General features: G+C 45.0%; 1 protein-coding gene across 4 annotated transcripts; it reads left to right on the top strand.

Moving 5' to 3' along the window:
- Positions 1-2,956: 2,956 nt before the first annotated feature.
- Positions 2,957-15,635, top strand: LOC125512290. 4 transcript variants are annotated; one of them, XM_048677388.1, is made up of 13 exons: positions 2,957-3,203; positions 3,362-3,547; positions 3,703-3,787; positions 5,318-5,393; positions 5,861-5,915; positions 6,024-6,037; positions 6,680-6,785; positions 9,537-9,646; positions 9,749-9,838; positions 9,957-10,037; positions 11,838-12,644; positions 13,601-13,781; positions 13,856-14,227. In XM_048677388.1, exons 1-12 carry the CDS (start codon positions 3,038-3,040, stop codon positions 13,691-13,693), a joined length of 1,869 nt encoding a protein of 622 aa, XP_048533345.1. In that variant the 5' UTR covers positions 2,957-3,037; the 3' UTR covers positions 13,694-13,781; positions 13,856-14,227. The 4 variants fall into 4 exon arrangements, with proteins under 4 accessions (XP_048533345.1, XP_048533344.1, XP_048533343.1 ...); XM_048677387.1 differs by adding an exon at positions 15,364-15,635 and having other exon boundaries at positions 2,959-3,203; positions 5,861-6,037; positions 13,856-14,150; XM_048677386.1 differs by adding an exon at positions 14,249-14,269 and having other exon boundaries at positions 2,959-3,203; positions 5,861-6,037; positions 13,856-14,150.
- The last annotated feature ends 8,596 nt before the right edge of the window (positions 15,636-24,231 follow it).

Below are 24,231 nucleotides of genomic sequence, written 5' to 3'. Positions count from 1 at the left end.
CCCGATTCCAAAATCGGGACTAAAGACCCTCTGGAACCGGGACTAGTACCCTGTTTTCTACTAGTGGTCCTAGAGGTGTTGCAGTCCAACCAGCTTTATGCCAAACTAAGCAAATGTACCTTTGCACAGCCCCAAGTGGAATACTTGGGACATGTTATCAGGGGAGATGGAGTAGCAACTGACCCTACAAAAATTGAGGCAATAGTCCAGTGGCCCACTTGTGAAAATGTAACTCAACTGAGAAGCTTCCTAGGTCTCACTGGTTACTATAGAAGATACATACAAAACTATGATTTTACCTGCAAACCTCTATTTCAATCTTTGAAAAAGGACATTTTCAAGTGGGAAAATGAGCAAATGGAAGCTTTCAACATCTTGAAACATATTAAATGACCCAAGCACCTATCCTGGCCCTGCCTGACTTTTCTCAACCTTTCATCTTGGAGACAGATGCATGTGCTTATGGGATTGGTGTTGTACTTATGCGGGAGGCCAAGCCCCTCTCGTATTTTAGCAAGACCATTGGTCCTAAAGCAGCTGCCATGTCAACATATGATAAAGAGGCCATGGCCATCATTGAAGCTTTGAAACATTGAAAGCACTATTTTGCTGCCTCTTCATTGATTATAAGAACTGATCAACAGAGTTTGAAATATATGCAAGAGCAAAAACTGACCGAGGGCATTAAACACAAATTACGAGTCAAGCTATTGGGCTATAGTTTTAAGATTGAGTACAAGCAAGGCAAAGACAACAAGGTTGTTGATGCCCTTTCTAGAGTCAAATACAGGCTACATTCAATTATTGCAAGTCAAGCAAGACATGTCTGGATATCTGAAGTAATTTCCAGCTATGACCAGGATCAAAGATGCAAGGACCTCCTCTCTCTCCCCTCTCTCAACTAGCAACTTCTGCAGTTATTGCCCCTAACTATGCACTACAACAAGGCATCCTCAGATATAAAAACAGAATTCTCATTGGCAAGGACACTAATCTTAGAAATCAGTTAGTATCTGCCTTACACAATTACGAGCTTAGAGGCCACTCTGGACACAGGGCTACTCATCAGAGAGTCAAACTCCTCTTCCATTGGCCTGACATGAAACAATTCATTTATGACTATATCAAGTAGTGCCCCACTTGTCAAATCAACAAACCTGAGCACAACAAGTACCCTGGTCTACTACAACCACTCCCAGTCCTGATTTTGCCTGGTGTCACATTAGCATGGATTTTGTGGAAGGGCTCCCAACATCACACCACAAAGACATGATTCTAGTTGTGGTGGATAAATTCACCAAATATGAGCATTTTATTGCAATGAAACATCCCATCACTGTCAACATTGTGGCCACGACTTTCATTGATAACATTTTCAAATTACATGGGCTGCCTTCAGTTATTGTCACTGTCAAAGATAGGATTTCACCAGCCACCTTTGGCAAGAACTTTTCAAGAAGCTGGGCATCAGATTACACATGAGTACTTCTTACCACCCTCAATCTGATGCCAAACAGAAAGAGTTAATCAATGTTTGGAAAACTACCTGAGGTGCATGACTTTCTTACAACCTAAGAAATGGATGAATTGGCTCTCTCTAGCTGAATGGTGGTACAACATCAGTTACCATCTCTGAAAATCACACCTTTCCAACCACTGTACAACAGACCTCCAAACATGATCTCTGAAGCTGCCCTTTACCCAACTGAACAAGTTCAAGAGTTTTCCTCAGTCCTCACCGTTGAACAAACTTCAGCACCTATCAAAGCAAATCTGTTGAAGGCACAAGAAAGAATGAAACACTATGCTGACAAAAAGAGGTATGAAAGAACCTTGTAAGTAGGAGATATGGTCTACCTCAAACCGCAACCCTATAGATACACTACCTTGAGTGTCCATAGATTTCTGAAGCCGCACTCTAAATATTATGGCCCCTTCAGAATAATTCAGAAAGTTGGTCAAGTGGCATACAAACTGTTCTTACCCGGTCATTGCAAGTTACATTCACATTTAATGTCAGTCAATTGAGCATTCGAGGCCACAAGCCATCCCAAATCCCAACTTACCACTCCTCAATGCAGATGGCACTATTCTCCTTGAACTTGAGAAGCTTTTGGAGAGAAAGCTCATTCCCAAGACTCAAGGCGATATCCAAATACCAGTTATGCGTTGGCTCATTAAATGGAGTAACATGGATGAGAAAGATGCTACTTGGGAAGATGCAACATTCATACAAAAAGTTTTTCTGGCCTTTCAGCCCTGAGAACTGGTCTGAAGTCGACCGTGGGGAGTTGTCAGGACCCAACTGAAGCTTTACTGAAGAATACACAACAATTCAGTTATATTTACATCCCCAACCACTGGCACGAAGCAACACAGGCCGTCCATTGTCTATCTGATGCTCCTCCATCCCCCGTACCGCTTCGCTGTGAAGGAAGGCCTTGGATCGTGTCCATCCAACATCGGACGGCTACCCTTTACACGCAAGTCGCTTTTTTACTTTCCGGCAAGAACTACAATGATCATTTGCCTCCATTTTTACTATCTTTCTTTCTTCCAACTTGCAAAGCTATAAAGCCAAGGCTCCAGCTCGATAGAGAACCATTTGATGTATTAGGGTTTCCCCCTCCGCCGCCAGTGTTCCTGTCCGGCCTTTAGGTTCCTTTGGTTTTGCACTAAAACTCTCGAATTCGTCCAATAAAGCGAGCTAGTTCGAGTGGAATTCAGTCTAGATTTTCGAATGTTGTTCTTCAGACTCTTTCTGGGTCTGACAGCGTGCTGACGACGATTTGAGAGGGAGGAACGCAAAGAACGTCGCCGCCGCATCGGCCGCCTGCGCTCGCTCGCGATGCCTTGTTCTGCTTTTTTGGCGCGAGAAGACGATACGACGGCGTATTTTGGCGCCAGTGGAGCTCACGGCTGGGTAGATGGGCTTCTAAAATATCCTGGCCCATATCAGTGCGTTCGCTGGCATAGAGGAGCCGGTTCCGGGAAAACCCTCCCCGTTATCTTTCTTTTGCCCCTTTCAACTCCGGCGATGCTCCTCCTCTACTGCCGCCCCTTCCCCTCTCCCTGCCCTCCACTCCGCCGCCTCCTACGATGCCGCTGCACCTGTTCTTCCGCCTCCTCCCCCATTGTTCCGTACCACCAATCCTTCGCCCGTCGCATGGCCCTCGCAGGCATCCACCCCCACCACCGCATTGGTACGCCGCTCCCCGCCGCCTCGACTCGTTACTTCGAATCCAGTGCCCTCTTCCGCGTGTGGAAAAGGAAGAAATATATCAATCAGCTTACGAGAAGTGCCTTTTTGTCTGGTGCCATCTAGGATTCTTACTTGCTGCAGATTCCTGTTTTCTTGCAGCGGTTGGGGTCTCGGGTGGGCCGGACTCTATGGCGCTGTGCGTGCTGACGGCGGCTTGGAAGAAGGCGGCGAAGGGCGGGTCCGGGGGATTCGTGGAGGGGCTCCTGGGGGTCGTGGTCGACCACGGGCTGCGGCTCGAGAGCGCCGACGAGGCGCAGCTAGTGCGCGACCGGGTGCACGGCATGGGTAAGCTTATGGCATGCAACTTTTGTACTTTTTTTTTTGAATGAAAGCTGGTTTAGAAGAACTTTGGTAGAGCTGCTGATACTTAGGTGTCTCAGGCTGCATTTGCATAAGACTTAAAAGATGATGAACCTTGAGGTGTTACGGCTTTGTTGTAGGTGTTATATGCGAGATTGCCAGATGTGAGTGGCCTAATGGGCGGCCAAAGCTAGGGCATCTGCAAGAGGCAGCCCGCGAAATGAGGTATTTGTCAGTCCTGTTTTGCCCGTTATTGATATCAGATTATTTTCACTTGATACAAGCTCAGTGTTCATGGCTATTTATATGTTGGAGACATTGTAATATAGAGTCTGTTTGGGACTGCTCTGCTCCTTAAAATTCAGCTCCGCTCCAGAAAACACAAACCAAACGGGGTAACTCCATGATATGCCGCTCCACAAAGAAACTAGAATCTGGGGCACAACTCCCAGTTTTTCATGAAGCTCTTCAGGGGGTGCTCCAAAAAACTCTAGAAACTGGAGTTGGGTGGAAATTACCCACCACTGCCACCAGTAAGTGGATACCCCTTCGTTTCTCCCCCCTCGACCAATCAAATAGATCCTTTCCACCAAATTTCTCATTCTTGAAGCTGGAGCTAGATGGAAGCCAAGCATTCTCTTTTGGTAGTGCTACAACTTCTGGATGAAACTGCTCCAAAGTGAATTTAATGGAGCGAAACTGATTTTGGTGAAGCGAAGCAGTCCCAAACAGGCTCATAGAGTTAGTTTGGCCAAATTTTCTTGAAGTTCATTCCGCTGTTCTACTTTACCATGTAATGCTTTGTGTTCTTTGTCAATGATATCCAGATATGAACATATAAGTGTGCTACAGAAGCTCGAGATAAGTAGGATATTCATCACATCAGTACTGTGGTTATATAAAAGGACCTATGTGGATCTGCCCGATGGGAGATGGTAGCACGGGATATTTTCAACCGGTTTGGATGACGGTCATGTAATAGGATAGGCATTTAGTGTTCCTATCTTTTTATGCCAGCCGGTTGTGACTTTTCTATTACTGTTTAGCTCTTCGTGAGCCTTTTTTTGTTCTTTGTTCGACACATGGAGACTTATGTTGGACCTTTTGCTTTTTAATAATCATGGCCGTATGCATCATTCTGATGCAGAGGCTGGGGCGAACCCCCCTTTTCGAAAAATAAAAGGACCTATGTTGGTCGAGCAATCTTCATAGTTGTGGCTTCTGCTAAGACACAATTGTTTTTCTAATCATTTCAGATGGGAACACATTTTTGGTGTGTGCTAAGACATAGTTGTGGCCCTCTGCTAAGATACAGTTCTTCCCATTGTCATTTCATATTTGTGATGGAAATTATTTTTCTGTTGGTTGTGGAATATTCACGTATATGTACCTAAGTGTCTGAACATTCTTTGTGGAGTATTTGCCTATATATGTAACTGAATTTTCTTCAGCATCGTTGACATCCAGAACTGTGGTGGCTAAGTGGCTACCTTTGCCTAGGTCACATGTGTCCTCTTGCCAATAAAGAATTGAAATACTAAAATTTGACATGTTGTACACCGACCACTAAGATATATAAATCTATTAATATACCGCCATGATGGAAATGACACTTGTGTTCTTTGTGGAATATTTGCCTATATGTACTCAGTGTAGTGTATGTTCTTTCAATTCTGTCTGCCAGTTTGTTCGCAAACACAGAACATCTTAGTCCATTTTGATAAAGCCTGACGCAACTTGTTCTTATGAATTCAGGTACCAAAAACTGTTGGACATTTGTATAAAGCAGCAAATAGGAGTGTTGCTTATTGCACACCACTCTGACGACCAGGTCTGTTAAGATGAAGATGTGTTCATTTTTTGTTTTAATGGTGAAGATGTCCGCACTCACAAAGAATTACTTCTGTTAAAGAGCATGAAACTAAATGACAGCTGTCGATATATTCAAAGGCGTGCAGTAATTTTCAAGTTTCTCAGCTTATGCTAGTACAAACCCCACTAGAATTCATACAAAGTGAGTTAGCTTTAGATATGGCGCTATTGTGCATTCATATACCACTCTATCTTGATTTGCCCACTTCGTTGCTAGGGTAAATCTACATGGGCATTTGATTGCATGGATGAATGGTATGGAGTGAAGACATAAAAGCTTTTTAGTTTAATTTTTAACAATGTTCATTGTGATGCCTGAGGATCAGTTAATCTAATGTATAATTGCATCTTTGATGATCTACTTGTCAATCATTGCCACTGCAGACTATATTTTATATCTGAATGAATTAAGTCTTCCAATTGCAGGCAGAGCTCTTTGTTCTGAGATTATCTCGCAACAGCAGGGTTCTAGGTCTTGCTGGTACAGCCTTTGTGTCCCAATTGTTTGCACCTAATTTAAAATATGATGGACATAATTTTTGTCGTTATGGCATCCTTCTTGTTCGGCCCATGCTTGACTTTTCAAAAGATGACATGTATAAGGTAAGCTTTTGATAACGTTCATGCTATTTGGAGTCAGTAATTCATTTAGTCACAACTTTGTGTAAATGGGCTGACAAAGGCCCAATCCTATTCTTATTATAGTTTAGGGATGACATGGCACTTGAGCAAAATCAGATTTTGATCATATGATCACATTTTGAAATCGATGGGATTATTTTCCATTTGAAGTTTCAATGGAGCTTTTTAAATGTCATTGGGCAACTTTTACAAGTTTAGATTAGTATTGATCAAACACATGATTAAATTTTAGGTTAAGTAGGGCTTGAAGTGCCATATCATTATGATGATTAGTTGGTAATCAAATATATTTAGGCCTTTATTGACACACTTATACAGATTTAGGAGGTTTAAATGCCAAGTTTACCAACCCAAGTAACATTTTACCAAGCCTTTTATTTTCAGAGTTGAGTCAGCCTATCTTTACTGAATGGCATTCTTACCCACATTACTAACAATTATGAAGGAGAAATGATAACTTGATAAAGTTCATATGGACACTAAAGCTTCTTTTATCTGGTTTTGAAAATAAAGCCTTCCATAGAAAAATCTCTATTGATTTGAGCTGTCAGTTGTTTCAAAATTTTATGTGCCTTTCACGAATTGGTAAACCGTTCTCCACAGATATGTCAAGGAAGTAATCATTTGTGGGTTGAAGATCCAACAAATAATAGTATGCAGTATGCCAGGAACCGCATTCGAGCATCTTTGAGATGTTTATCCACAGAAGGTTTGCAGTTGCACTTAGCTACCAATATTAATTTGTTTATAGTCCTCGTCTGTTGTTTTCATGATCCTCATGTCTTCTGGTTGTTATCAAAATGCTATATGGTGTGAGGAGGATGCTTGTCATCAGGTGCATAGCTCATTTTTGTATCAATCAACTATACTGTTGACTTGGAATATGTAATTGGATAGCTGTTTATTGTTTGGCTGAGCATTCATAGTTCCTTACATGTTATGTTAGACATGCTTAATTCCTTGAGGTTTGAGTCTTAGTGTTTTCACACAATTAACTATGATAAGTGTCATACTTGGTTATTGGGACAAACTTGATCCATTGTCCATTGCCCATCCACAATTGTGTAATTCCCTTTTTTTTCGAAAAGGGGGGACTCCCCGGCCTCTGCATCAGAACGATGCATATGGCCACAATTATATATAAATAAGGTAGTTCAACAAGGTCTTGCAGTCTGGAAACAAATGAAAGGCTAGCTCACAAAGAGCCACAAAGCCAAAAACAAAAGGCCCAAAAGCCACAACCGGCTGGCAAAATAAAGATAGGTAAACTAATCGCCTATCCTATTACATGACCGCCATCCAAACCGGTTGAAGATATCCTGCGCCACCATCTCCCACCGGACAGATCCAGTAACCAAACGCTCCTTGGCCTCCGTCGGAGTGAGTAAGGACCACATACGGATTAGCGCAGTAGCCCTGAACAAAACCTGCAAAAAATGAATAGTTGTTGTTCTGTTAAAAGCCAAATCATTTCTGCAGTTCCAAATTGCCCATAACTACGCACATGCTCCTACGCGGATTTGTCTAGCTGTCTCGGACTCTATCCCAACAAGCCACGTTCCAAATAACGAACTGACCGAAATCGGAGGAGTAATGTTAAAGGCAATTTGCACCGTGCGCCACAACACTCTCGCCAACGGGCAATCAAAGAAAAGGTGCTTGATAGATTCGTCCCGATCACAGAAACTACACCTAGTAGATCCTGTCCAGTTGCGCTTAACCAAATTATCTTTTGTTAAGATGACTTGTTTATGTACAAACCACATAAACACTTTGATTTTCAAAGGAACCTTGACTTTCCAAACATGTTTGGAACTAGGAATAACACTAGAGTTGATGACATCAATATACATCGACTTGACAGTGAATACTCCAGACGTAGTAAGCTTCCAACACAACTGATCGGGCTGATGAGTGAGCTGAACCTCCATCAGTCTACTCACCAGATGAAGCCATGCTTCCCATCGGTCACTAATAAGCACCCTCCTAAACTGAATATTAAGGGGCGTTGACTGCAAAATCGCTGCGACCAGAGCATCACGTCGCTGCATACTACGATATAGGGACGGATACTGCAGAGCCAACGGCGTTTCACCCAGCCAAGTATCCTCCCAGAATCAAGTGTTGTTGCCATTACCGACAATAAACTTTGTTCTATTAAAGAAAGCAGCTTTGACTCTCATAAGCCCCTTCCAAAACGGCGAGTCAGTCGGTCTCACTGTCGCCTGTGACAAAGTCTTAGAGTGCAAATACTTGCTACGTAGAATCTGCGCCCAAGTTGCCTCAGTCTCAGCTGATAGCTTAAATAGCCACTTACTGAGAAGGCATCTGTTCTTGACTTCTAGATTCTCAATACCAAGACCCCCCTGGTCCTTCGGTCGGCAAATAATATCCCATTTGGCTAGTCGGTATTTTCTCTTAAGTTCATCACTCTGCCAGAAGAAACGAGACCGATAGAAGTCCAGCCTTTTCCTAACCCCAACTGGGACTTCAAAGAAGGATAAAAGAAACATAGGCATACTCGTGAGCACCGAATTAATAAGAATCAATCGGCCTCCATAAGACATGAGTTTACCCTTCCAGCAGCTCAGTTTCTTCTCAAACCGATCCTCGATGCACTTCCATTCTCTGTTTGTCAGCTTACGATGGTGAATGGGAATACCTAGGTATGTAAAAGGTAGTGCTCCCAATTCGCATCCAAACAATTGCTTATAAGCCTCTTGTTCTTCTTTGGCTCTACCAAAACAGAACAACTCGCTTTTATGGAAGTTAATCTTCAAACCGGTCAATTGTTCAAATAAGCATAACACCAGCTTCATATTGTGTAATTCCCTTTAATAGATGAATAATAATGCTCATCTGATGGAGCTATTTATCTCCTGGAATCAGGATAAATTTTCTGTGTGATTTATTGGTTTTTAATGTTTCTTGCTTGGGTCTGGTTCTATTTTGAACATGAAATCTTAATATTGTATAGTGAAGCACGTTCTGTGTCTTAATGACACAAAAAATGGAGTCAGTAGGAGGAACACAGTAGTTAAGTTAATCTTACTCGTTTAAGGTGGTTATTTATTCTGTGGTTCAAAAGAGAGCATAATTATGTTTTCATGGAATCTAATTCTCGATAAAGTTGTCTGTGCTAACTAATTCTCCCTCCAAGTCATAATATAGATCGTTAGAGTTCAGCATGATAATTAAGGGAGTGAAATGAACAGACGGCATTGTCAAATGAGCAGTCGAGCATGCATAATTAATTGCATTATCACCATTCTTACTTTTCTAATTAGAGTCACTTGTGAATTATATGGGAATGGAGACATCGAGTAGAGCTATTAACAGACACATATGAGGAACATGTTCGAGTTAATCACAAGATTCCTACCTACATATTGTGTGCGTGTGTGCGCCGGGGAGGTGGTGTGTTTATATGCATTCATCTGACAAGACCATTTATCTTCAGGTACCTTTCAGTCAGAACTTCAGAAACTGATATACGCATGCCGGTTGACACGAGCGTGTGTTGACAATGCCTGCAGTATGGCTGTCAAGCAGTCTATCACAATAACGGAGGTCTGCCCTTCTTCTGTACCTGGATTTGAAGTCTCCTAGTACCATGCTATTATTGAATTTCCTGGACTCTTTTTCCCCTTAAAATTCCTTTATTGTTTGCAGTATGGGTATGCTGTCATTGACCTAGAAAAACTTGATGCGCAAAATGTTGATGATCTTTCTCTTTCACAATATTTAGCTTGTGTATTACAGGTACATTTTAAATTCATCATAGTTTGTTTATAGTAACACATATTGTCGAAAGGTTTTCTATTAAAGTTTCTCATCAGATTGTTTGTGGGATGGGATATTGATATTTAGTTGTTTTTAGTTTGTTTCACAGAGGCACAGGCCAATCCGTGGCAGATCTGCTCAATTGTTCATGGACTACATCCGTAATACACCTTGCAAGGTTCTTTCTTCTTACCTATTTCAGTGTTATCTCACAAACTTCTAAATGAGCTACATATGTTGCTTCCTTACAGTCTCCCTTAAAAAAAGAAGAGTCTCAGCTTGTTATTCTTTAGGTCTATCCTATTGTACCAAAGGATATAATCTAGGGCCCGATATCTTATAATAAAATGAATTATGCAGTAGTAAACAGCTCCCCCGCAGCGGGAGAGAGCTCCGCCGCCGCCGCCGCCCGATCTCCTGCCTCCGGCCACCTCCTTCACAACAGAGACTAGATCCGAAGCTCTCTCCTCACCCTCTCTCCATCCATCCCGGAGTCCAGCGCTCTCGGGCGACTTGGGGGCGACCTCCCTCCCGCCGCCGGCGTAGCCACCTCGTCTCCCTCCCTCCCTCGCCGCCGCATGAGGCTGGCGCCGGGCAAGCCCGTGGCGCAGCCGGGGACTGCGGCGGCGGGGCCCTTGCTGCGTCGCCTTGCGCTGGAGAGCGATTGGATTTGGGGCAGCGGCCCTTCCGTGAGGCCCCTCCGTGCTACAGCGAACGGCGGGGCTGGCGTGGTGCCGGTGGTCTGGTCGGACGGCTGACGGATCTTCGGTGAACCAGGGCTTGGCGTGGCTGCTCTGGTGGCCGGCGGCGCCTGATCTGGCCGCTGTCCTCCGGCCCTGATCGGTGTGCTTCTCTCTTGCGGGTTCCTGGCGGTGCCGGCGTGGCTTGCCGGGACCTGGCCGGTGGCCGGGGGTGAAGCTGGTGGAGGAGATCCAGATTGGGGGAAACCCCTTGGTCGGCCCTGGCCGGCCGCACTGACGACGACGCTCAAGGGCGCCGCTTTTCTTCTTGGAGACGTCGGTCTACGTCTGCTCCTCTACTTTCCCCCTACCCGCCTCTCGGGTGAAAACCCTAACTCCGGCGGGCAGCAGCGGCGTCCTTGACGTCGTGACCTTCCGGAAGGCGTCGCCGTGAGGGCTGAGTGGTGGTGGGCACTGTGTGGGTCCTTGACGGTTGCTGGTGGTGGGCACTGCTTTGGGGGAAACCCTAGGATCTGGTCTTCCAGATCGGACGATGGCGATATTGCGGTGCTGTTTCTCTCTTGGGAGCATCGTTTGTGGAGCAGCGCTGGATGGCAGAGGCAGGAGGTGGAGCTGCTTCGTCTTGCATGGAGCTTTGGTGGAGCTGTCAAGTCATGCCTGGCCGACAGATGCTACGCCGAGTCATGCCTGGTTGGCAGGTGCTACGCACGAAAGTCTTCCAGAGTCTTCGCGTCTGGACGGATGAGCGCAGGGTGGTGGCGCCGTGGTGGCGTCGACGGATGTCCGGACTGGCAAGGATGATGCGGATCTCTCTCCTGAATATGGGTCAGTGGTCCGATGATGATGACGACTTCTAAAGCGTGTGCATGTGGTGTGCGCTTTAGGTCTGCTGCATCAGCTGTTGGTTCCGATACGTTATGTGGATGGATTGGCGACGACATCGGTTTTAGATATGGGGAGTGAGAGCACTCCACATTATCGAGTTTGTAGGTGTGAGTGGTGGTTTCGGGTGGATTGATGTATGTTTTTGTCAGACCTTTGTGGAATAATTAATAAAGATGGCAGCATGCATCGATTGATGCAGAGGCCGGGGGTTTAACCTCCTTTTCCAATTTTTTTTAGAAAAATGCAGTAGTAACCAGCACATGTGGATTCTCTTTAGGGAAACATTATTGGGCTCTATATGCATTTATGCCTGTCATGATTAGCTATATTCTTCAGCCTCTAGCATAAGAAGATCTTATTGATTCGCCGAGTAATACTTCAATCTCCTGCAGGGTGCCCTTACTGTAGCTGGTTGTTACCTTTGTGCTTTTCCGAAGTCTAAAGGTACAAAAGTACTAGTCTGTTCCTCTGTTGACTCGATGGAGTCATTTTCTGTTGAGATGTCCTACAAGTGTTCCTATGAAGAACAGCCTTCACCAGTACCTGAGATTGATCAGATAGCACGTGAAGCACGCGTACACTCCAACGAATTTCTACAGTGCTCAAGCATACCTTTTGTGAATTATAGTTCTTCTACTGATGTTCTGAATAGAGCAAAGGATCACAATATAATAGGTGATTTTGTGTTAGAAAAACTCCTTTACCTGCAGACAGAAGAGCATCAGAAATTTTGTGCAACAAAACATAAAAATGAAGAACAATACTTGGAGAAAACAAACTTTCCTGATGTGAAAGTTCTTTTTCTCTGGCCTGGTGAAACATGTCACTTTATGAGCAAGTTCTTGATTACATGGAATGCTTTGGAGGTTGTTCCAAATGGAATATGCTCACAAGACAGTAAAAACCTCCTATGCCAGCATTGTGCAGTGAATCAGGACGGAAGTCTTGCAGTTCGTCACATGTTTGATACCGATTGGTTGTTCCTTGCTGAAGTTTCTAAAATCCGCTCAATGGAAGAGAATCAGAATGTCTCAAAAGTTTCCAATAATAAATTGGAGGATGATGTACTCCTGAAGCACTCTAGATATTTACAGTTATCAGCAATGAAAGCTCTTGAGGTCCTGAAATCTATTCCAGCTTCTGCAAGACGAACACTGCCAGTACTGACCAATTCTCAAGGTGACGTACTGAGCATACCAGTAAGTGTCCATTCAAATCCCTTTACATGTCTCCCTGCCTGTAATTTTGACTGATTTCATGATATTCTATTCTAAGAAAAGTTGTCTCATCCATCAATCCTTTGGAGGCCTAGTTCTAGTAAATTACGTATGAACTAATGGATGGCAAGAGAGACAACCTATCTACCTGCTTCATGGTATAATAGAGTATTGGGGTCTTCGTACAGTTTGAAACACGGTTGCTCCAAGGAATATTGGCAGCCAGTGATCTGGCATTCTGGCCTGAAAAAGTACAGTTGGTTTTCAAGTTTTGTGGAACCAGAATAGTTGAATGTTTTAAAGCTTTTGGTATTGTTATTTGTTAGAGATTAACATAAAATTACCAGAAGAATTGACCATGTTTCTGAACAAAATCCATTTACTGATCTGCAACATATTATCTTATTCTTGCTTCTATTACCATGCATAACACTAATAGAAAATTCAGTAGCTCCGTGATTCTGGAGGCCAGCAGATAATCCACACACTTGAGGCTTTGGGTGATATTTGTATGTAGCTTTTCTAGAACTTGCTGACATTCGGTATGATATAGTTGTCAGCTCTATGAAATACAAGTATACATTAGATGGTGAAGGCAGCTCTTTCTTGGCTCTCCGTATCAGCTAGAGATGACAGTAAAAACATGCAAGACAATGAGTTATTTCTAGCAATTATTGCTTGCATTCCTCTTAAATTGTGTGATGATGATTTAATCAGAAAATGTGTAACTAGGGGATGGCATCTGGTACAACTGTGGTAATGCTTTCCCTTATTACTCTAAGAGACCATCCATTAGCTAAGGCAGTCGTCCCTCTTTTCCAACTCAGCAAAAATCCTATGTGATATCTCTGGGGAAGGATGACATCAGTCCATTGGGGTCAATTTCGGTCAAGGAAGCTTTACTACTCTTGAGCTAATATTCTTACTTTTTTCATTAGAGTATTGGCTTCCAGTGTTGCCCAAGCCTGTCAATCAAAGCATTATTCCATCCAAGAGTGCCACTTGGTGGGGGATACACTTCATATTTATGATGGCTCGAGTTTTATTTTTGGCAAAAAAAGAGGACTTATCAAGGACATTGAGATATGAGCAACTGCCAGTATTTCAGAAATACTATTGGTAACTTCTCTCACTCGGTCAATCATGTTTGTGCTTATTTAATCTCAATATATTTTCTTGTCAACCTATTTCAGGTGTTGAATTGCTACTGTCTGAACCTTGGCAACTCTGGGCGTGGTAAATGAATGATTGCACGCCACAGTATTGTGCAGACCGATGGGGAACTTGGGCTGCTGTAGAGAATATGCCTGTTCATATTGTAGAGGAAGACCATCTTTTGGCTCAATAGCTGTAACTTATGAACGAGTTGCATCGAGATTTAAGGTGTGCAAGAGCTACAAACATATGCTAACCAGCTTGAAATTAGGATGGGAATTGTACTAAATGATAATATCCAGTGGCGGTGATGAATCACTACATCAATTACAGGTGAAGTTGGTCTGATGCGCTTGTATATACTTATCTTCTAAATAAAGTTTAATGTATTGTCAGGGACTTCCTTATAATTTATCCACCCTTACAAACAGGGGATTTTGTACAGACACTTGGGGTTGTTTGGTTAGCGAGCTTTTAGAGAACCAGTTAGCTATAAATGTGTTTTAGATTCTAACCAACTAAAACTTTGTTTGGCTTACCTAACTAATTCTTGGATAAGGAAAATTTGGTTCTCGTAATACCCAAAATTTGTGTTTTTAGAAAAACGGCTCTGAGACGTTTTTGCGCAAACGCTTTTTAGAAAAACCAGCTCAAAGCTCAGCGTGTGGCATCGAGTTGCATGAAGAATGTCTTCCGCCATGACAAACCATGACGGGTGGCGACAATCACGACATGTACGACTCGATGGATGGAGGCCTGACCTGCCACAACCACGACCGTCGGTGCTGGCGGCCGGCGGCCGGATGGATCGCTGGACTGCGCCGTGTACGGCAACACTGACGGCGACCTTCTGGTCCTTGCCGACGGCGCAACGCTGCCCATGTCCTTCAAAAAACTGGAGCGTCACGTCTCGGCGCTCGTTATTTAGCCCCAGCGTGGCCTCCGCCGTGTGTTTGACTGCAATGCATAGTTGCGTATGCACGACACCATGACGGCAGAGTACTACTGCGACACCGACGTGCAGCAGCCCGAGGGAGAGGTTGCGCGGGACTGACGACCTCCTCGCCGGGAGAAACGCCCTGCCACGGCGACGGCGGCATAGCCGCACGCGGAGTCCGGTTGGCCAGATGGAACGTGAGCAGCGGCCAGGGTAGATTCTATGCCGAGGGCGATGACCAGACAGAATCGTTGTGGCCGGAGGGTACACGGTCAGTAACGAGAGGAGTCCTAGATCGGAGTTTGAAGGTTCGTCAATGATGGCCGAGTGGTCAAATTAGGAAGAGGTCACGCGTGAGCTTATGATAGACTAGTTACTATCCAAACAAAGAACTATACAGCCGTGATTTATTACTTTCCTAACCCAAACATAATTTTGCATAAACTCATAATCGATAAAAATATATTCTAAAACGGGTTTTGCTAAGAATCAGCTAAAAACTGATTTTCTATATACTCGGGGCCAACGCTCCATATCCAAACGACCCCTTACTGAACGTCAGGATGACAAAAATTATAGTCTGATGGTTGGTTCGTAAATGCGGTTCAGGTTGTTATGGGGCAGTAGCAACTTCAGCTCTAACCTTCGTGGGCTTGTGCTAGGTGATCTGGGATGAAGCCACTGTCAAAGTGCTGAGAATTTATTGGCGATACCACTGAGAAGTCCAGTAAATGACTGAGGAGGCAGTTTGGCTTTGCTAACTGGAAGAGGCATATAGGCCAAATCGTCAAAGATAATTGGAGTAGGTTGAAACTACTACTGAGAGGCAAGGGTTATCAGTCCGATTCTACTCAACTAAATGTCATGGGTACTAAAATAGCTGCAGTTTTCGCCAACAATTGGTACCAATATATTTCATACCCTCAGTTTCTCAACAGTGTTAGGGTTACCCTGATCTGTTGTAGTGGGACACTGATGACCTTAGCCCTAAGGGTGCAAGGGGTGGCCCGCTAGAACTTGTTAAACATGCAACATGCCACGTTATGTGACCGGCCCATTTCATAGGAGATAGTTGAGATAGTTAGGTTGTTAGAGTCTTATGTTTATCTCATGTAACCTCTTATCTCTATCTCCTTTCTTGATCTCCAAGCTTGTAATCCAATCCGCATGTATGCGCTGTTATGGGAGGTGCGCCCCATCTATTTAACACGAACACGTCGGCCTGAGTGAGGCAAGACGTTCTGCTAGTTCATACATGGTAATCAGAGCCCCATCTCTTCCCATCTACTGAGATCCCATCTAACCGAGCCTAGCCATGTCTTCCTCCTCCTTCGGCGCCTCCCAACCTACCCTCAATGGACAGGTCATCGAGAAGCTAACACGCACGAACTATGTGCTGTGGCGCACGCAGGTCACTCCCCATCTGCGTGGCGCCGGTGTCTTCAGCTACGTCGACGGCACCACGCCAGAGCCGGCCAAGCTTCATGTCACCAAGGACAAGGATGGCAAAGAAAGCTCATTGCCCAACCCTCTCCACCCAATCTGGGTCAGAGAGGATCAGCAGGTGTTGGGCTACTTGCTTAGCACCCTCTCCAAGGAGGTGCTCGTCACGGTGACCACGGCGCATGCACTCTGGACCACGTTGGCAGGTATGTTCTCGTTGCAGTCCATGAGCCGTGTGAACAATATCAGGATGGCGCTCATCAACGCACAGAAGGGCAACCAGATGGTCGCCGCCTACTAAGCCTCTCTCCGCGGCCTCGTCGATGAGCTTGCTGCTGCGGGGAAGGCCATCCAAGACGACGAGCTCATCTCCTACATCATCCACGGGCTCGACGTCGACTACCAGCCCCTTGTCCCCGCCCTTGACGCCCGCGTCATGCCGGTCTCCCTCGACGAGCTCTACGCCATGCTCAGCAACTTCGACTAGCGCATGGCCCAGTTCAACCACTCGGGCGGCGGCTTCCGCTCCTCTGCCAACGCCGCGGTCCGCGTCCGTGGTGTCAGCTCACGTGGTCGTGGATCTTCTCGCAACAAGGGGAGGTCTGGAGGTCACGATGGTGGCGGCAACAGTGGCGTCGGCAGCTCCAACGGCCGCTCCGGTGCCTCCCGCGGTCACCGTGGTGGTGGTCAAAATCAGGCCCAATCAGAGACACCCCGATACCAAATTTGTGGTAAGCCAGGGCACACCGCGAAGGAGCTGGTATTGTTATGATGAAGATGACGATGACTCCCAAGATGAAGAAAAGGTGGCCGTCGCGGCTGATGGATCCTACGACGTCGACACCAATTGGTATGTTGATAGTGGTGCCCCTAATCACATAACCAATGAGCTTGAGAAGGTCACGATGAAGGAAAAGTACCATGGCAAAGATCACATCCACACGGCAAGTGGAGAAGGTATGCAGATTTGTCACATTGGTCATTCTATTTTTCGTACCCCTCATCATCCAATTCACCTTAAGAAAATCTTGCATGTCCCTAGTGCTGCTAAAAGTCTTCTCTCTGTTCATAGAATTGCCCTTGATAATCATGTTTTCCTCGAATTTCATCCATGCTACTTTTTGATCAAGGACCAAGCAACGAAGAAGGTTCTCTATCGAGGTAGATGTGTTCGAGGGCTTTACCCGTTGATTCCGGAGCTTAGGAGACTCGATAAACAAGACAATGGTGTTGTCAAAGTCTCGTCAACACGGTGGCACGATCGATTAGGGCATGCTGCTTTTTTCTTTAGTTGAAAGATTACTTAGGAAAAATAAACTCCCATTTGTTGGTGAGCGAAATGTCGAAACTATTTATGATTCCTGTCAATGTGCCAAAAGTCATCAATTATCATATCCAATATCTACTAGTCTTTCTACCAAACCACTTCAAATAATTTTCTCTGATGTGTGGGGTCCTGCCCCTACCTCTGTTGGTAGACCACGAGTATTATGTGAGCTTCATAGATGACTATACCAAATTTGTATGGATTTACCTCCTCAAAAAGAGATCCGATGTCTTTCAAGTTTTTCAAAACTTTCAAGCCTTGGTTGAACGAAAATTTGCTAGGAAAATTATTGCAGTGCAATCGAACTGGGGGGGGGGGTATGAAAAACTAAACTCCTTCCAAACACTTGGCATATCACACCATGTTTCATGCCCTCATGCTCATCAACAGAATGGCTCTGCTGAACGCAAGCACAAGCACATAGTTGAGGTTGGGCTAGCCCTCTCAGCAGGGGCCTCCATGCCTCTCAAGTTTTGGGATGAGGCTTTTCTCACCGCTGTTCGTATCATCAATATGCTTCCTAGTCGAGTCATCAACAATGAAACTCCGATAGAAAGACTTCTTCACACAAAACCAGACTACAAATATCTTCGTGTTTTTGGGTGTGCTTGTTGGCCCAATCTTCGCCCATACAACAAACACAAACTCGTGCTACGCTCCAAGCAGTGTGTTTTTCTAGGATATAGCCCTCAACACAAAGGTGTCAAGTGCTTGGATATCCACTGGTCGCATTTATATATCTCGTGACGTTGTTTTTGACGAAACAAATTTTCCATTCGCCACTCTACATCCAAACGCCGACGCTCGCCTTTGAGAAGAAATTCTCCTCCTGCCCACTCATCTCACCAGTATTGATCAAGGGGGTCCGAATTATGATAATCAATTGTTGACTAACTTTGCTACTAATGGTGTGCATGAGCTTTCTGATGATGTTACAGGAGAAAACAGTGAAAATGATGCAAAAATCCGTGAAAAAAACGTGCCGGCAGGTCCATATTCCACGTGTCCGCTTCTGGGAGGCAAATCCCCCTTGGGATCGGCCCGGCAGCAGCAGCCCAGTCGATCCCCCTCGGGATCCACATCAACAGGCGCGGCAGATGCGCCAGCGACAGCGTCCGCCGACCGCGTCGTTGTCTCTAGCCCAGCGCGCGACACGCGTCGCCCCTCCAGTGGTGGCGGCCCGAGTCCCCCTCCGCGTCACTCCTCGCCCGGCACACGGCGGCACGCGGCTCGTCAGGATGGCGTGCGGTTCCGCGACCAACGGCTCGTGTACAAGCGGCACGACTCCAGCGCGCCCATGCGCGCATCCACACGCCCGATCGGTGTCCGCTTCGAGGTGGATACGCCATCATCAGCCAATGATGAGGCCCCGGGATCCTCTGCGCCGACCGAAGACTCTGCACATGACCAAATCATCACAGAAGATCCGACGAGAGTAGATTCTGCTATAGGAGTCCCTGCCCCGAGATTCTCTGTGGCTGGTGATCTTGCTGCTGCACCGTCACGACGTACATGACTACAACATGGGGCAATACATCCTGTTAATTATAAACACATAACCAAATATGGTATGGTTTGTTCTACATGTGAACCCGGTGAACCACATCCTCTTGAGGAAGCATTTGGTGATGAAAAGTGGAAGAATGCCATGAACGAAGAATACATGGCACTTAAGAAAAATAAAACTTGGCATTTAGTTCCCCCACAGCAAGGTAAAAATTTAATTGATTGTAAGTGGGTATTTAGAATCAAAAGGAAATCTGATGGAACTATTGATCGCTATAAAGCTAGGCTCGTTGCAAAGGGTTTTAAACAACAGTATGGCATAGACTATGAGGACACGTTTAGTCCGGTTGTTAAAGCTGCCACTATCCGTCTTGTTTTGTCTATTGCTGTTTCCAGGGGATAGAGTCTCAGACAACTTGATGTATAGAACGCGTTTCTTCATGGTGTTCTGGAAGAGGAGGTATATATGAAACAATCTCCTGGGTTTATAAGTAAAAGTGCACCCTTTTATGTCTGCAAGTTGGACAAAGCACTCTATGGCTTGAAACAGGCACCAAGAGCATGGTACTCCCGTCTCTGTCACAAAATGCAAACACTTGGTTTTGTTCCTTCAAAGTCTGACACTTCTCTGTTCATCTACAACAAGTCCAATACATGCATATTTGTCCTAATATATGTTGATGATATTATTGTGACAAGCTCATCTGATGAAGCCATCACAGGACTTTTGAAAGATTTGAGTGCAGATTTTGCCTTGAAGGATCTTGGAGACTTGCATTACTTTCTTGGGATTGAAGTAAAGAGGCACAATGATGGACTTCATCTTTCTCAAGAAAAGTATGTTGTTGACTTGGTAAGGAAAGCTGGTCTGCAAGGTTGTAAACCTACACCTACTCCACTATCAAGCTCAGACAAATTATCTCTTACACAAGGAACTCTCTTGACTCAAGAGGACAACACAAAATACAGGAGCCTGGTAGGAGCTCTTCAATACCTCACTCTTACCAGGCCTGATATTTCTTTTGCTGTTAACAAAGTATGCCAGTTCCTTCATGCACCTACAACTGTCCATTTAACTGCTGCCAAAAGAATAATTCGATACGTCAAAAACACATTAAGAATGGGTCTTAATTTCAGTAAATCATCTTCTATACTTGTCAGTGCCTTCTCTGATTCTGATTGGGCAGGCTGTCTTGATGATAGACGATCTACTGGTGGTTTTGCTATTTTCTTTGGATCCAACTTGATATCATGGTGTGCTCGCAAACAAGCTACAGTCTCCAGATCCAGTACAGAGGCAGAATATAAGGCTCTGGCAAATGCCACAACTGAAATTATATGGGTTCAGTCCATGCTAAAGGAACTTGGTATAACGAGTAAACAAGCTCCTTGTCTGTGGTGTGATAACCTTGGTGCTACCTGTTTTTCAGCTAATCCAGTATTTCATGCCAGGACTAAACACATTGAGATAGACTTTCATTTTGTCAGAGAAAGAGTTGCTCAGAAGCAACTTGACATTCATTTTGTGCATTTCCGTGACCAAATTGCAGATGGGTTCACAAAGGCATTGCCTGTCAAGAGCTTTGAAAATTTCAAGTATAATCTCAACTTAATGCAGTTGTGATTAAGGGAGGGTGTTAAACATGCAACATGTCACGTTATGTGACCGGCGCCTCTCATAGGAGATAGTTGAGATAGTTAGGTTGAGATAGTTAACTATCTCAACCTAACTATCTCAACTATCTCCTATGAGATGTGCCGGTCACATAACGTGACATGTTGGCTTGTAATCCAAACCGCATGTATGCACTGTTATGGGAGGTGTGCCCCATCTATTTAACACGAACCCGTCGGCCTGAGCGAGACAAGACGTTCCGCTAGTTCGCACAGAACCTGCATCGTGCTTTCCAACATGCAGATCCTTGGTGCGTCTAGATTTTTTTTACTAATTTTGCATCTTTTACCTAGCGAGACCCAATCTTGCATCCCTACTTTTAGCCCTCATACATACCTAGCGCTACTGAAGCTTGAGAGTTGAGAATAAAAACTTTATGGAGCAAACATGGGAATGACATCTTTGTATAGAAACCACTCCTTTTGGAGTTCATATGTTAATTGTGGTGTGCATACAGTTTGCTGATTTATATGATTACTTACTAGGTGCAAGTTGTCGCGCTCATCCACCTTGGGAATTAGATGATGCCCTACGCGTTGCTGCGAGAATCGTGTTAAAATAGATGTATAAATATGTGTTTAGAAACAAGTAAAACAAGTGAAAAAAAAACAAATGTAGTAGTGCCATTGGGCTGCATTTTGAAAACAATAACACCTACAAAGTATGGGCAAAATGATTTATAAAAAGAGACTTTTGAACTAAACTTCACGCGCGGTCATATTTATAAAAAATGTGAAGCATATATATATCGTCCTTGACCATATAAAAATTAATGAAAAAGTTAAACTTCTGATGGACACGCATGACCTTATCCCTAAAAAACACATGAATGACTTGATCAGGTGGCATTATTTGCACGAATATATCAGTAGAAAATGATAACTTATGAAAACATGCATGACTTGTTGATGCCACAACATTGGATTGATGTTAGGCAACCGACTCCACCTGGGTCTTTCCTCTTCGCCAAAAGCCGCCTATGTACAACGCCTATTCTCTTCGGTGACATTGAATAATAAAGTGAAGAGCCATACCCTACACCTTGTGTACTTTGTGTCTTCCTTATAATTTTCGCATCTAATACTCACGGGGCACACCATAGTCTCAACATGTTATTTGCACAAAGTTCTGCCAATACGCGAGACGTCGAGGAGACAACTTTGACGCCAAAAACCTCTCTTGGTGGGACAATGGTCTAAAGTATGTCAGCTATCTTTGCAACAACAAGCCAATCTGCATTGAACTTCTGGTTTTCTTTTGTTCTTTCAGTACTTTTTTTACTTGTGTTTATCCGCCAAGAAGTCACCGTCTGCATGCATCATCACTTCCTGGTTTGATGAAACCTAGTTCTCTAGGAGGAAGACCATTTACAATCCAAACTGGATCGTTTTAATCAGGAGGGGGGGGGATCCCAGGTCGGAGCTACGTTGGGGGCCAAACCGGGCCTTGGCCCGCCCAGCCCAACAGAAAATAGGGAAGACTGACAGGAAAATTGGACCTGGAAAACAAGTGATGTGTGTAGTTTCTTAGCATGACCCGCCCAACAATCAATCCGAAGCTCCGCCACTAGGAGGCTCCATGCAACTTCGGTAATGGATGCATCGTCATGGCTGCAAGGGCAGTAAAGTGGTTGTCTGTGGTGGCTAGTAGGAGCAAAATGGGCATCCTCGCCTCAATCTCATTGCTGAAGGTGGACGCCCGTGGCTGAGGTGATGACCCCACTTGCAGATGGTGGTGATGGCGATGGGCGTTCGACTTGGCAAGGGGGCATGCGGTAGATCGGGAGCTCGACGTCTGTGTGTTGGCTACGACGCGCCATGTGTTTGGCGCGGTTCAGCGTGCACATGGTTGAATGACCAGGCATGGAAGACTCAAGCTTCGGTGGCAACAACCAGATTTGTCGAATGAGTTTGGTGCCTCCTTGGTGACTATGTCAGTTATAGGACAGAGGGCGCAGTTTGGTGCCTCCTTGGTGATTATGTCAGTTATAGGACGGAGGGCGCCCCACGCTTCCGCTAGCGCCACTACCTTCTCTCGTTAATGCCGGGGGTGGTGGGACACTCCTCCTCGGGAGGTGGTCGGATAGGTGACTCTGTGGGGCATGTGCTTCTTTGGTCCACGAGTGTCTGAGAAGCGCGAGGCTCCTTCGGTGGACACGAATGTGGTTCTATGATGAGTATTGGCTAGTGCAGCTTTCAGAAGAGGATGGTGCTTGGGACAACATTTCATGTTTGAAGCGGAAACTCTTGTTTTGGCCTTCGTTGGTCTGACTTAGCGGCACTGAACTTGTGTCGTTACCTTGTTGAAGGTGTTGTCTTCATGTCAAGTTTTGACCTTGACTAGCTGGTCTTGGCATTCATGATGAAAATCCTTGTCTTGACCATTTTCGGCCAGATGCAACGACAATTATGCTAGAGCGTTGTCCCTTTTTGAAGGCGTTGCTATTGAAAAAGTCCGACTTAGTCATAGATGTTTTCTTCGTACCTTGTAATAGGTTTGCCATAGTTGTCCGTGTCTTGTAGAGTATTCTGCATGTTCATGCCTTTAGCCTTGTTGTTTTGTATCAACTTTAAGAAAATATATGGTTGTATTTATACTAGGATGCAGAGGCCGGGTAGTTTATTCTTACCTTTCTGATAAAAGAGTCAAAAGATTATTTCTAGGAGTCCCTGCATCAGTAGCGGACTAGTGTGGACATAGAGGAAAAACTTCAGTATGGGAGTGGAACCCGTCTTCTTGTACGACCATCCTGATTCTCTTGATCCATCAATTCTTAAAATTTTGTCACAACCAAGGCACATGGCCTAGATCGAAAACCTTGGCGTTTTGTTGGTCGATGGTCTAGTGCTCCTCTGCTTGCTACGCAGCTTCCTTTTATCAGGACGAGACCGGTGTCTCTACTCTGTATTCTTGTGTGTCCCTGGTAGTGCAGCAACAGCCTGGGACTGTCGTGTGTGGACGTAGAGAGGCAGCAGCCAGACAGACACTGGAACCAAATCTGTATTCTCGTGTGCCCCTGTTAGTACAGCAGCAGGCAGCAGCCAGACAGACACCGGGATAAATCTGGCCAGACGGACATCTTAAAATGTACCTGGATGAAGAAAATATTCGAATTACCGTGAAGTATAGTAGGCGACGTGCGATGACCATCCGACGAATAGTCAAGTTTCAGATGTTAGAGTTGTGTCAAATATTATTGTACAAGGTAGATTACAGTTGAACTTGGTTTTGGACTGTATGTAGACAGGGTAGGAGTTGTGTCCTAATAGGACACTTGTATCCTAAGCCTCTCATATATATCGGGGGTAGACACACGATGTAATCTATGCCAACATAATAGCACAGACACGCAAGAGGGAGCCGGCGGCGTGTGCTGGCGCCCGAGTGGCCGGTGTGCGGTATTGTGACGGTGTCACGGGGAGGAACGCCCGTAGTCAGGCCCCGGGGATGTAGCCATGATGGTGAACCTCGTTAACAAATCTCGGTGCTGTACTTGTGTGGTTGCTTGGTCCTTGATAGATCGACG

This window comes from Triticum urartu, chromosome 6 (assembly GCF_003073215.2).
Source record: "Triticum urartu cultivar G1812 chromosome 6, Tu2.1, whole genome shotgun sequence".
NCBI lineage: Eukaryota > Viridiplantae > Streptophyta > Magnoliopsida > Poales > Poaceae > Triticum > Triticum urartu.
The sequence above is the reverse complement of the archived record's forward strand: the minus strand, read 5'-3'. Positions and strand labels throughout refer to the sequence as shown.